Source organism: Phascolarctos cinereus, unplaced genomic scaffold (genome assembly GCF_003287225.1).
Source record: "Phascolarctos cinereus isolate Bilbo 61053 unplaced genomic scaffold, phaCin_HiC Scaffold_5;HRSCAF=322, whole genome shotgun sequence".
Lineage (NCBI taxonomy): Eukaryota > Metazoa > Chordata > Mammalia > Diprotodontia > Phascolarctidae > Phascolarctos > Phascolarctos cinereus.
In genome coordinates, this window is record NW_027555958.1 from 109276456 (window position 1) to 109291368 (window position 14913).

Here is a 14913-nt window from a genome sequence, read left to right on the forward strand (position 1 = left end):
AACTAATCATGGATTTAGAGAAAGTGACAGACAGATGCAACTAGAATTGCTGTTATAGCTTCATCAAGATAAGGAACTTTGGTCAAGAACACAAAAAATTAGGTAAAATGCTTTTTAATGCTTTTTGAAATTTATAATAAGAAATAACTCATTAAATATAAACTTATAAAGACTGATCAACAGGATTATAAATTGAGGGCTAGGAAGGCCTTAAAAGATCAACTAGTGACCAGGGGTGGGGAACCTGCTGCCTCAAGGAAACATGTGGCCTGGAGGTCCCAGGTTCCCCACCCCTGATAGTCTAACACCATCACTTTACAGTTAGGTAATAAAAACAAATGGAAAAAAAATTAAATTATGAAAGAAACAAAGGTAAAAGATAAAAGAACTCCATATCTGAAACTTAAGGGAAAAGTAATTATTATCTTTCCAAATGATACAACTCAAACTAAATCTTCTGTAAACATATTCCTAGATTATTTCTAAGTCCTTTCAGCAAGGATGAGAATCCTTCAATTCATGACTCTTGGCTGGATTTCTCTTCAGTTGCCCCTACCCAGAGTCCAAATTAGGTCCCCTTTACTGAGATCCTGTGGCAAACTAATTCAGAATATAATAATCTTCCCAGGTTTGAGTCTAAGGAGCTGTAAGAGCAGCTGAAGAAGTAACTGACATTTCATGGGTGATAACAATGAAGCCTAGGGTGAACAGCAAATTATGATCACTGCCAGCTTTAGGGGATCCAAATCTCTGACTGGCGGTCTCACAGGTATTAATCACGTCCTCAGTGAAACATGGTATCTTCCCCCTTAACCTACCCCTCTTCCAAACTTCCCAGTTTCTATTGTGGGAATCACCATCTATCTTTCTAATTACTCAGATTTATCAAGCTTAGTCATTCTTGACTTTTTGGTCTCCTTCAACCCTCCCCCACACCCCATGTATAATCAGTTGCAGCAAGAGTTCATCAAAAACACTTTCCCTAACTTGGCTGGTCAATTATTTTTCCAAAAACATTGTCCCACTCCTTACCTTCTCTCCATTACCACCCAAGTTCAGACTTGTATTACCTTTCAACTGGACTATTACAGGAGCTTCCCAATTGGACTCCATGTTCTTGGTTTCTTTCCTCTCTAATAAGAGTTCCAAGAAGATGACAAAATAACCTTTCTAAAACAGGTCATTTTCCTACTCAAAATTATTCAGTGGCACTCTATGGTCTGGAAGATTACCACCAAAACAAACAAACAAACAAACAAAAAACCACCCAACCCTCTGTTTGGAATTTAAAGTTCTTCAAGCTAATTCTGACTTATTTCACATTATTCTCATGTACTCACTCTATGGGTTCCAAAATTACCATAAAGCTATTCTCTAATATGTCTGCCTTCTCAACTTAGGTATCATTTCCTCAGAGAAGCTTTTCCTTATCCCTTTAGCTGCTAGTGTTTTCTCCCTCCTCAAATTATCTTGCATGTTTTATGCTGTTTCCTCTGAATTGAGGGATCTAAACTGCTTAAGAACAATGGTTACTTTTTTTTTTCATTTTGTTTCTGTATTCCCAGTGCTTAGCATAGCACCTAAATTTATTAAGTACATAAGAAATTCTCGTTGAATCAATTTACTTTGTCCAACCTCTCATTTTATAGTTGAGAAAACTAAAACTCATGAAGGTTAAACAGATTTCTCAACACCACAGAGCTAGTTAGCCACAGATTTTGGACCATAACATACTTTTCTTGACTCTCAGTTCAGCTCCATTGCACTTCCTTTCAGAAGATAAAATTGTCACTTCAGTATTTCCATTTTTTTCTGCCAACAGTGAATGCATCTTTATGTATTAATAACTAACATGTATGTAGCTATCTAAGGCTTGCAAATTGCTTTGTATATATTATCACATATGAGTCCAGCAACACTCTTGAGATATGTATTATCAAATTAGGGTTCTAAGAAGTTAAGTAGTTTGCCCAGGGTAGTAGCTGCTATAGGAACGACAGGATATGAATCCAGATCTATTATTCCAACACCATAGCCAGTGTCAAGTTGCTATTCAAATAAATAAATGACACTTTTTATGTATCTATTTATTGTTGAGAAAACATATGGCATTCTTCTATATTACATTCTTCTCCTATGGTTCATAGCAAGAGGAAGAACCAACTTGTGTAGTTAATCTGTATATTCTCTTTAAAGGTTAATATCTTGCAAGTTGTATATTTAATTTTAAGTAGGTTCAAGTTCCTCAGGAGTAATAAGAATTCAGACGGGAACAGGTATCAGGACAGCTTACCCAAAATAACCTAGAATTTACTTTGCAGTTGTCTTGTATTTATTGGTATTCATGTCCCACCCACCTACCCCCCATAGAACACAGGAACCAAGCAAGAACAGAGACTGTTTCATTTTCTTTTCCTTTTTGTATCCCCAGTTACAAATTATGGTACCTGGCACGGAACAGACACTTAATAAATGCCTTTTGAGCAACTGAACTGGCTTATCTATATATTTTTAAAATTCAAAAATGCTACTTTTCATTTCAGAAATGAGACTTCCAGACATAGGCTGAAAAAGACTCAGGAAAAAAGCTATCTGCCCTATGTAATCCCTGCTGCCTCAGTGATTGTGCAAAACAAAAAACAAACAAAATAAACAAAAACCCCACAAACAAAAAACAAACAAAAAAACCTCTTCCCCCTAAAAAAAATTGTTGACTGAGATAAGTTTCCTCAAATGAGTGACTACAGTTTGACATTTTAAAATGTAATCTTGAAGTCTTTTAAAATGTGTATGTAAGGAAGATAATAGGATTACACAGGGCATAGTACTCAAAAGTGCTGAGAATTCATAAATATGGTCAGGGATATAATAATTCATGACTTATGGGCAGAAGGGGACCTCAGGGACAATGTGAAGGAGGGGAGAGAGTAAAGGAACTGTTATAAAAAATTTTTGAGGGGGAGACACTGTGACAAAGAAAATACAGAACAGGGAAATTGAGAGGCTACAGGAAGAGCCAAATGCTGACACTAAATATAAGAGAAAAGAGATAGAAAAACCCAATATATGAGAAGATGGTGAGGAAGATCTGTTCCTCAGAAAAGTTTTGTTTTGTTTTGTTTTACCAAAGGTCAACAAAAATAGACCAAAGCCCTAGACAGATCACAAATCTTGCTGCTCCAGAGACCAAAAGGGAGTTAAAGAGGAACCACTCTTTATTTGGCCTGGAGAGTGGAAGTAAGCTAGATATTTATAAATTTTAACCTTTAAGGTCAAGATCAAAGACAAGGACTTGGGGATTAAAAAAGAAAATGACAAGAAGGAGCACCTGGAACTACTTAAAACTTTTAACACTCTGTCAAGATTAGTGAGAACTATATGTGTCTAATGATGTCACTCCTCTGGTCAATAAATTCTAGTGGCTTCTTACTGTCTCTAGGATTAAATACACAGTATAAGCTCTTCCACTTTGCACTGAGCCCTTCAACAACCCAGCACCAACCTAGATTTCCAGACCTCCTTCCCATTACTGCCTTTCTTTTACTCTACTCTAGTTCTTTGGATGTTGCTTGGAGACACAAGGAGTGTGAAGGTCATTTAATGGTTCTTTGCACTACCCATGTGACTTTTTTTTTTCTGGTCATATATTTCTCTGGTTACATCCTCTACATAGCTTCTCCTATATAATTTCTGGTTGATAAAATATAGCACTTTTTCACTGACCTTTGGATGACCCCCAACTTTATCTGTGCTGAGAAAATAGTGTTCCATGACTCTTGGGCATAAGCACAGATGGACTTTTGCTTTAGGGAGAAGATTTTAGTCATTAAAAGCACTCTGCAATTTCCCAAAGACAATCTAGACTTCTCTTATTTCCTTTTCAATTCTGGGCTATCTATGGGCTATATATACACTGCCTATTATAAGCAAAAGAGAGAATAGAAGGCTGAGAGTCACTTTATATTCTTTTTTCCATGAGTTATCATATCAAAAAGATTCATCACCAGTGACACATTCAGAGATACAGCTCACAATGCTTAGAGAAAACAGACAAGTTTGTTTTTGAGAACCATATTCAAAGTGCTCCTAGCTTACTAGAACTGGAAAAACGCTTGTGCAATGCTGGCATTGCCTTTAAAAACCCATGTTACCCTAACACTATGATAAGGCATTGGAGTACAGCTTTGAGGGAGGATTTTTTCATTCCAAATCTGGGAATGGTTGTGACTCAGGGAAACCATCACCATTTTAACAGTGTGCTAGTAGATTCAAGAGGTACACCCAGAGTCTATGAAAACAAAGAGAAATCTACCCATTGGAATGTTTGGGGAACTTTTCTACTCTGTTTTGATCATCAGATCCTCAAATTTAATTCCACTAAGCCTTAGGGCAGGGGGTGGGAAACCTTCTGCCTCTAGGTAACCCTGGGCCCTTTAGGTCCTCAAGTACAGCCCTTTGACAGACTGAGTTAAGTTCCCCATCCCTGCCTTAACAGGGAAAGTGGTTGCTCAAATAGCAACATTCATTTGACCTCTACACAAACTAAGCTATTCTTAGACTTTGGTCAGTTTTAGGATTTATGCTGTGTGAGGTAGCTAAAAGAAGACTCTAAGTGAAAAGAAGAATTTAGAATTCTAAAAGAGCATTTAAAAATAATGGCAAAACCCTCAGAGTTTACTATTATAAATTCAGGCTTTGTGCAGAAGAAAAATACAATTACTCAGAAGTTCATGCCATCCCATTAAGAGAGCACATTATCCTTTTATTTGTTATGCCTGAATCAGAAAGTTAACATACCAGATGTTGACTACAATAAGAAACATACATGTAAATTACTGCCATCTTTTTTATGAGACAAATGTGATTTATGGGGCTGGAGTTGTTATAGTAATTAGAAGACACAACAGATGGTGAACAATTAATTTAAAGTGATGTGTCCATTAAACTAACCTTTGCTAACACATAATTGCTCATCAAGGCAGCTGATCTACTTATTTAAACAGACCTATACTACATGATTCATAAAATGACCAAAAAATGTTCTAGAAAGTTTCACTCAATCAAACGGCTTTCTAAGAAGACTTATTTTAGATTTCATGAGAGCTGTAGACAAGATAATTACATTATGTCAACAAGAGGCTTCTTTATTTCAGGAAGGACATACTATTGGTCTGTAGGTAGAACTCATGGGAAAGAAAATAGCTTTTTACTTTACTGTGCTTTTCATGCACTGTAATTTTCCTCTCACAAGAGCAATTCACTGTACTTATACCTTATGGGTTTGAAGGGAGATAATTAGTTTCTAAGTTCCATATATACTAAAACCTCAAATAATATCACAGCCAAAAAGCCTTCATCCAGAGTGCAACTAAAACAGGTCATCAATTGTCATGCTGGAGTACAAACTTATTATACACTGAAATTTGTACTTTCAGTAGGGAGAAGATAGCCAAGAAAGCAAGGCATCTACTTTGTAGCTACTCCTCATCTTTCAAAGAAATGAAGACAATAAACAGTAGGGCAAATGAAAAAAGGTCCACCTGTACTCTGCAACAAGGAATATTTATGAGAGCAATTAGCAAAAGCACTGAAAAAGAGAACCACGTCTATGAAAAATACTTGACATATTGTGTTATGTTATTTGATACCGAGATATATGTCCCAATACTGAATTATCTAAGACATCATCATAATGATTACATCTATTGAACCATATAATAATTTCACATTTTAATTCAACTGTTCATGTACTAGACAAGTGTATAATCATGTACTAGACTGAGTGCCTAGGGTTGGGTGTGATGAAAGGATGAATAAAATAGGGGCTATGTCTGCAAGGAGTTTATGCTCTAATGATGAATATAAGAAAGCCACACAAATATAGAATAGAACGTGGCGTATGTACATATTTTCCACCTAGAGGGAGTAGGTAAGACTTCATGGAGAAGCCAGAATTTCATCTGGTCTCTGGGGTTGGGTAAGGGTTTCAGTAGGCAGAAATGGGGCAAGGAAACTGATGAGGCAATTCAGGTGATAGAAGTATTATGAACAAAATTACAGTGATAAGGAAACACGACACATAATTAGAGCAAGTTGGTGATGCCAGTGAGTGACTTGGATAATGGTGTTGTCACATTTTAGGAAGCTTTAAAGGAAGAAAGGTCTAGGAAAGGAAATTCAATAGTTCAATTTTGGGTATAATGAGCTTATGGCTATAACAGGACATCGAAGTGGAAATGCCCTATGCTCAGCATGCACCTAACCCCCTCTACATATGGGTGTTCCCTCATGGGCCTTCTTTTTCCTCTACCTACTTTCTTGGTCACCTCATAATCTGTCAAAGATTTAACTACCACCTTTATGCAACTAACTCTTAAATCTACAAATCTAGTCCAATGTCCTATAGTTATCTTAAACTCAACATACCTAAAATTGAACAGCTTATCTTTTTAAAGCCCTCTCCTCATCCAAACTTCTTTATTTCTGTCAAAAGTACTGACAGCCTTCTGGTCTGTCAAATTTGTAATCTCAGCATTATTCCTGACTCCTCGTTCTCCCTTTCTCCACACATGCAATCAATTGTCAAATCTTAACATTTTTATTTTCACATTTCTCTCCTCCAACCCCCTCCCTCTCTTCATTCACACACTTAATGCTTTACTGTAAGCCTGAATTACCTCTAGCCTAAATTATTGCAACAACCACCTAACTGGTTTGCCTGCCTCAAGTTTGTCACCAGTCCAGTCCACTCTATCTATATATGGCTGCCGAAGTCATTCTCCTTAGTTTCAAATCAGATCATTTGACTCCATTACACAACCAACTCCAATGGCTTCCCATTCCCAGATGACTAGTTGTGAATCATCAGCAATAGAGACTTTGCCCAAACTCCTTAGCAGCACACATACACATCCTGAGTGATTCATACCCACTGAGGAGTAGAGAAAGGGAATTAGTCAGAGACAAGGAACTAAAACGCTATTTCTCCTAGTGCTTTCCTCTTTTTAAACCCTCAAGATTCCTATACAGCATCACACAATGTAATGAAAGTATAACATTCTTTACTTATAAAAACAAATGGAAAATAAGTAATCAACATATTAAAAAAGAGGGTTATAATTTTCCTTTTAAACAGCAAATAAGCAGAATGACAGAAAATTATATTGGGGAAGAAAAAGTAGGAAAATAAAGCTAAAGAAAATTCACAACTTCAGAATGCTAAATTAATATGACTAGTTTATCAAGCAATGTAAACACAGAACCTAGAAATGTCATAAACACAGCCTAGTAAAACGCATATATATGTATATGTATTCTAATAATTATTTTGGAAACTGTAATTATTGTCAGCAGTGGCAAATATTATTAAGCTCCATGAAAACATCAAGTTTTACATACACAGCGACTATAAAAAATGATGGTCATATTTCTCGATAGGGTGGTATGATGATGATAGAGGTAAACCTGAAGTAGGCATTAAATTTCATGACACAAGATAATAATATAAATAACAAAGACTGACTCCTCTACTTATTTTTCAAGTCTCTACATATTTCTGGCCCCATTCTGTCTGTCCAATCTTCTTTGTCACTACACCCCATCACTTCTCTCACCTAGTCAGATCAATCTTCTTATTGTTTGAGAAATGTCATCATCATCATCATCATCATCCCATTTATATACCACTTTAAGAACAGCAAAGCACTTAATGTGTATTATCTCACTTGATCCTCAAAACTACTCTGTAAGGTAGGTACCATTATTATCCCTATTTTAAAGATGAAGAAACTGAGGCAGACAGAGGAAAAGCAACAAAAGGGCCACAACATGAGTATCTGAAGGAGACCATGAACTCAGGTCTTCCTGATTCCAAGTCCAGCATTCTATCTATTTGCACCGCACCTAATGTTCTACCTTCCTTCTCCTCTGTCTATAGAAATATCTTGTCCCTCCCTGAAGGCTCAATTCAGATTTCATTGCCTCGCTTTATTTATTTATTTATTCAGCCATTTGTATGTTAATGTATTTATTTATTTATTTATTCATTCATTCATTTAAAATTTAGATGTTTAAGAATGATTAATATCTGATTAAAAACTAATTTCAAAAAAAATAGAAAAGGAAATGTTTTAGGAACTCAGTTACTAGATTTTATCCCTTTAGTTTATTCCACTAATTTTAGTCATTTCCAACATCTCTTTGGTAGAAAGCACTAAAAAAAAAAATCCCAACTCACCTATTTTAGACTGCAGGTCATGTTTTGGTTCTTCAGGGGCCTCAATTGGCAGGTCAGCAAGGAAGACTCGAGCTTGGTCTACAGCATTCAATATAGAGTCTTCTTTCTCTTTCAATTCACGTCTCAATGCCTTTACAAAGTAAAACAACAATCTTGTTAGAACTTAATGTTGCGTACAGAAGAAAATGGAGCATCCTCTTCATTTTTACCACCTCTACCCATACCTGCCGGCAGAGTGACTAACAGCTAGACTTTAATCCAGTTTATAAGTGAAAAATGTAAATTTTACAAATCAGAGAAATGAAAAAAAAATGAACTTGGGTTACAAAGATGATTCCTACAGGATGTAAATGTGCAAACATAAAAAAAATGATGACGTGTTTAAAATATTCACCTAACAGGAATTACTATACTGTAAGTGAACTTACATAAAATGTACTTTTAGAGTCTTCATTTCTAACTGTGAGACTGCAAAAAAAATATAATAGCATATTTTAACATACTTTTTTTTTGGTCATACAAAGTGACAAAAAAAATTACATCCAATGGAACAGAAGAAGGCAATTTCACAAATGGTAATGACATCTCCAGAAGTATTTTACATTCTTTAGAATATATTAAGTAAAAAAGAAAGAAATTAAGAGGTAGAAACAAATTAAACTACACAAAATCTAAACTAAAGAGAATACATAAAAAACACGGCCTCCAATTATTTTAAAATATGTCTCATCTCACACTGAGACAAATGCAATTTTTCCAGCCAAACTTTTTCAATGCAAATTTATGATTCTCAGCACCATTAGTCTTTAACACATTTGTTCTTTAAAGTAGGGTTAAACTTTAACCCCTACACCTATAAAAATGGTTGGTGATTAAGATACTAAACTACCGCAAATCAAGCTGGCTACTTTACTGAGCTCACACAGTTATCTGTAAGTAATTTTAAAAGCTCTATCTAATGACCATAGCAAAAGATCTAAATAAGAATGTTTTCATCAACTAACTGGAAATGGTTTTTGAGGCTCTGACGCCCTCTTAAAATTTTTCATGCACTCTTGTAATGCAGAAAACAGTTCTCTGTGGAATAAAAAGATTGAAAAAGACCTTTAAAAAAGAATCACTTAAAGTTTTTTACCACATTCCTTTTAAAGTTGAGTTGAAATACTTTGTTATAATGCTTTCCTTATAATAATATTATGGAATGTATTTTTTGAAAAATTGGGGGGGAGGGTTCAGAGAGACCTTTTAGATACTTTACATAGCAGTTGAGAATATATAAGATTCTTTTTAAAATTTTATTAATTTTATTATTAAAATTTTTTTTTTAATTTTTAGGCAGTTGGGGTTAAGTGACTTGCCCAGGGTCACACAGCTTGTAAGTGTCAAGTGTCTGGTCCGAGGCCGCATTTGAACTCATGTCCTCCTGACTCCAGGGCCAGCGTTCCATCCACTGCACCACCTAGTCTATAGGATTCCTTCTGAAATTTTAACTGTTTTAGACAATAACACTCATTGTCTATATGTCTTACTCTTGATCACTTTGAGACAATTGCCACAAAGCAGATTCCCTAAGTCCCTTATTCTTCTCTTAGCTTTTTGGTCATTTGACTGTTTGCCTTGTGGGCTCCTAAAAAAACAAAACAACAACAACAAAACCACCAATCCGTAAAATGTTAAGAATTCCATTTTACTGGTATATTTTGTTATCTCTGGAAAGAATTTTAGTGAGAGGTGAGGGTTAAAAAATTAGGTTTGACAGCTTAGAAAAACTTCGAAATTCTGATCAACACAATGAACAACCACCACCATGATTCTAGAGGACTAAAATGGAACATGCTACCTACCTCTGTATAGAAATGTGATGCACTCAAAGTACAAACTGGGGCTCTGTGTGTGTGTGTGTGTGTGTGTGTGTGTGTGTGTGTGTGTGGGGGGGGAATATGGCCTATGGAAGAATTTGTTTTGTTTGAACATACATGCTTATAATAGAAGTTTTGTTGGTCTTTCTTTTAAAATTGGGGGTGGGATATGCAGTAGCAGGGAGTGATGGTGGGATGCAGAGAAGACAAATTTTCATTGATTTAAAAAAATTTAATTGGGAAAAAATTATTGTCTAAATTAATGGAACTTTTAAAAATATTTTTATTTATTTCATTAACTAGTTCCCCAATTACATGTAAAATTTTCTTAATATTTCTTCTTTAAAATTCTGAGTTCCAAATTCTCTCTCACTCTCACTCCTCCCACATCCCTTGAGAAGAAATATGATATTGATTACACGTGTGAAGTAGAATTAATGAATCTTTTGTGATTGTGGTGATATGACATCACCAAAACAAGTAAAGATCTGATTGTCAGTCAATAAACAAATGAGTACTTACTAAGCGCTAGGGATGAAAGAAGGACAAAAGACAGTCCCTGACCTCAAGGAGCCTGGCACACAGCCTAGCATACAGTAGGTGCTTAATAAATGTTTACTGATTGAAGGTGATCACACTTTAATATTTTGTGCAACAAAAACAAATGGCAAAACTCCTAACACCAAGTATAGCAGTTTAAAAAAAAAGGGTTGACTGTTCAATCATGATGAAGAAAAGAAACATTACTATTTGCCTAAGAAACGTAGCTTAAATTCCACAGGCTTAAGTACAGGAAAAATTTTATTTTCTACATTTCAAAACTCAGATAGTTCATGTAGATATGTAACTACCTACATCTTCCTGAATAAGTAAAATATAGGAGTTTAAAGAACATGGACTAAACTTTTATGTAGCTTAATATTATTGGAGCTAAGTAAAGTCAAATAGTTCCAGGGAAGTGAAAAGAGGTGGAACCTTTTATGTCAATTCAGCAACCATACTGATCACCTATCCAAGGACTAAGTAGACATGAGATGGAAAAATAAATGGAAGAAGCATGGAGGTGACTCTGCAACCTAAAAAGACTGAATGAAAGAAGCTGGCACAAATTAGAGACCAAGCTGTCCTCACCATTTCCAAAATGCAACCAACCACCTACATGTTCTCATTCTCCTCCTTCTCCCACCAGGACTCTGACTCTGAGCCAGGGAAGCAGGGCTCTGATAAGTGAGATCGCACCTCATCGTGCCCAGAAATAGGCCAACGAAGCGCTTGTCAGGCAGCTGACCTCTATGAAGTGCTTACTATGTTTCAAGCACTGTGAGAAGCACTGACAAAGAATGGCCAAAAAACAGTCCGTGTTCTCTGAGAGAACACATTTCCAAACCAATTTAGACTGTAAGCTCCTTGAGAGCAGGGATTATATTGCTTACTTATATATGTCTGCATAGCATCTAGCAGAGTACCTGGTACATAGTAAGCACAATAAAGCATAAGAAATTCTTTTTCATTCACTTATTTATTCCTTCAAATTGAAGACATACGGCCCATATGATGGGAGCCTGAGGAGATAAATCAGGCAGTAGAATCATGGGTTCAAGTGCAAATAAATATGTTCTATGTTTTGAAGCCTTGTGAAGACTATCTATCTTTAAAATAATCTAATAGCTACCCTTGAGTGACTACTGAATATGCTCCAATTTTTCCAGGTTCTCCTTGGGTGAGGTCAGTGAGCCACAGTACTGAGATGTTCTCAAAGGGTCCGTGGGCCTTCCACACTTGAAGGGCACCTCTGACACAAAGATTACATAATATCTAGTATCATTTTGGTAATCTTTTATTATACTCTTAGTTGGTTGTACTTGTTAATGGAGAATCTTTGAACCTCCCTGGGCTTTTCTGCTCTTTCCTTTTAAAAATGAGAGTGGCAAAAGGAATGTTGCCCACCCGGCTATTCCGGAGACTGGCTATGAGGTAGATTTGATACTGCATGGTTGGAAAACTGAGTTATCTGAATCCAAACAGAGGTAAGGATGTTTTATCCTGTTATATCTGGATCTTGTAGTCTTTTCTGTAGATGTGTGTCTTCCAGACTACAGGCCATTCACCTACAGTTGGTAGCAAACAGACGGTACTAGTCAATGTCCCCCCATCAGTCCCCTGGATGCAGCCTGTGCTCGGTTCCAATCAACCTCCTCTCTGAGACTCCTCTGAGGCAGAGAGAGCTGTACACCCCTTGCCAGAAGGAAGTAGTTTCAGAAGCTAAGACCTTAGCCCCTTATCCCAAAAGAATTTGGGTCTCGTTTGTTTCAGGGGAGAATGACAAGGATGGGATCTAGACCCCAAAAAGGAAAAACTCTGGAATTTCCCACATGGCCAAATCCTTGGCATTACCCTGAGGCTATAATCCCATCAACTGGCCTTTCATTGTGGCTACACCCAATCTCCCAATTCTCCTGTACCCTTAACTAGCCTAGCCCGCCATTCTCTTACCTCCCTATGGCCACCTCCCACCCTTAATCCTATCTAGGCTCCATTCTCCCTTGGCCACTGGTCTAGGTAACTGGTGTTCTACTACCTCACAGTTCCCTCAGACTGCTTGGCTACTCCTAGATTCCTCCATTGCTTTCTGAAAATAAGGTCCATCTTGAGTCCATTAAGGTGCTCAGATTTTTAAAACTAGCCAACAGCTCACTAATGTTCAGACTCCTTAAGAGTTTGGCCAATATGACGGATGTTCTAATAAACTTTGTCTTTGGCTGAAAAAAAAAAGTGAGGGTGGCTAGGGTTTCATAAAAATCTGGGAAGACTTAGGTGAACTAATACAAAATGAAATGAGCAGAACCAGAAGAATACTTTACACAGTAGCAGTAAAATTGTAATAATAATCAACTATGAAAGACTTAATAAGTTAATAACAATGATTCATCACAATTTCAAAGAACTAATGATGAAAAATGTTATCTATCTCCAGATAGAGAAATGATAGACTTGAGAGTGAAGAACGAAGTATATTTTTTTCCACTTTCTTTGCCACCTCCCCAATTCCAAACATGGCTAATGCAGTAATATGTTTTGCATGATGTCATATTTATAATGAGTATTGTATTTCTTGCCTTCTCAATGGATGGTAGAGGGGTAGAAGGAGAAAGAGAATTTGGAACTAAAAATAAAAATAAAATTGAATATGAAACAAAATAAAAATAAAATAAAATTAGGCTGGGCAGTTCTAGGGAATCAAATAACTGAAAACATATTTGGGTTCCCATTGAACGTTATTTTTATATTTGTTAGAGGAAGGCTCACTGGGCAAGAGAGGAAGGTATATATATTCAGAAATCAACATGTTCTAAAAAACAAAGGGCATCAATAAAAATGAGATAAACTTTTAAAAATTAATTTAAAAAAAGGAAGTTTTTGACCTATATTGTCTTTAGGGTTTTTTCCAAATCTAAAATTCAATGATTTTATGAAGTCAATACAGACTTTTTCTCATTCTAACAGCTATATGAAAGCTATTATTGCTGCACTGATATTTGTTGTGAGAGTCTATTCAATAAGTGCCTACCTTAGGAAGGCATAAGGAAGATAAAAATGGTAAATCATATAAAGCATCATTTTGGAAATATTTAGGATTAGATGTGTCTCCTTGGCCTTCAATTCAGAAGTGAGTGAAATGTAAAAAGGGTGGGCTTTCTTCTTATGACAGACACATCTGTTACTAAATGTAATTCAAGGGCTCTAAGCTATGTCTCCAGAAAAGATGACTGCTTAGGCCAGACCACTGTGAACAAGGAGAAAACTACAGCTTCTCCTGCAATTGACGAGTTACCACTTAATCCTAACTTTTGACTCTGGTACATTCCTCTATAATGGTGAAATACAAGGTACCAACCAAATGCTACTTCTCCCCATCAAAAGTGCTAACTTCACAACAACAAACATTTAAGTTTTTCTCTGTGAGGCGCACTATGTTAAAAACTGGGAGAGAAATAAAGTTCAAATGGCCTCATGAAGCTGACGGTCTCATGAAATACTGGTGTTGATCTGAGGAAAGATAGCTTCCACATTCTTGACTCTTTTCATTAGAATGTGAGCAAATACTATCATTACTGCATCAGACCCTGCAACACTTCTGGTATGGCCTTCTCAGTGATATCTACAATCACTCAGAAGAAATGAGCCAAGAAACTGACACAAGAAAGAAGTGTACAAGAAAATGCATTGCCCAGATTATGATATACAGTTGGTTGGATAGCTGGCTGAATTAGCCCAGGAGTAAGCATATCAATCTTAAGTGGGCACTGCAGATGGACCAGAGATGGTCACAAAACTGAATAGGAAGAAATGAGGCTAGACAGCATGTGGAAGCCTCAGTGATTTCAATGATGCCAAACTGCTTGTGGATGCAAAAACCCATCTTTTCTTTTCTTTCTTTCTTCTTTTCAGAGAAACCAAAATTACACTTAGGCCTCAGAAATGTATTAGCTGTGTAATCTTTTTTTTAAGTTTTTGTATGTATATATTTAAATATTTTATTTTCCTCCAATTATATGCAAAAACTAATTTTAACATTCATTATAAGCTTTGAGTTCCAAATTCTATGCAATCTGATATAGGTTATACATGTATAATCTTGTAAAACATTTCCATATTAGTCATTTTCGTGGGAAAGAAAGAAAGAAAGAAAGAAAGAAAGAAAGAAAGAAAGAAAGAAAGAAAGAAAGAAAGAAAGAAAGAAAGAAAGAAAGAAAGAAAGAAAAGAAGAAAGAAAGAAAGAAAGAAAGAAAGAAGAGAAAGAAAGAAAGAAAGAAAAGA

The 14913-nt window shown here is 36.0% G+C and overlaps 1 protein-coding gene across 1 annotated transcript in view; it reads right to left on the reverse strand.

Annotated features, from left to right (window-relative positions):
* UTRN (utrophin) overlaps positions 1 to 14913 on the reverse strand; it is a 526271-nt gene that overhangs the window by 143624 nt on the left and 367734 nt on the right. The window contains 1 exon segment of the mRNA XM_020972489.2: positions 8237 to 8366. Within this exon segment, the coding sequence (XP_020828148.1) occupies positions 8237 to 8366 (130 nt within the window).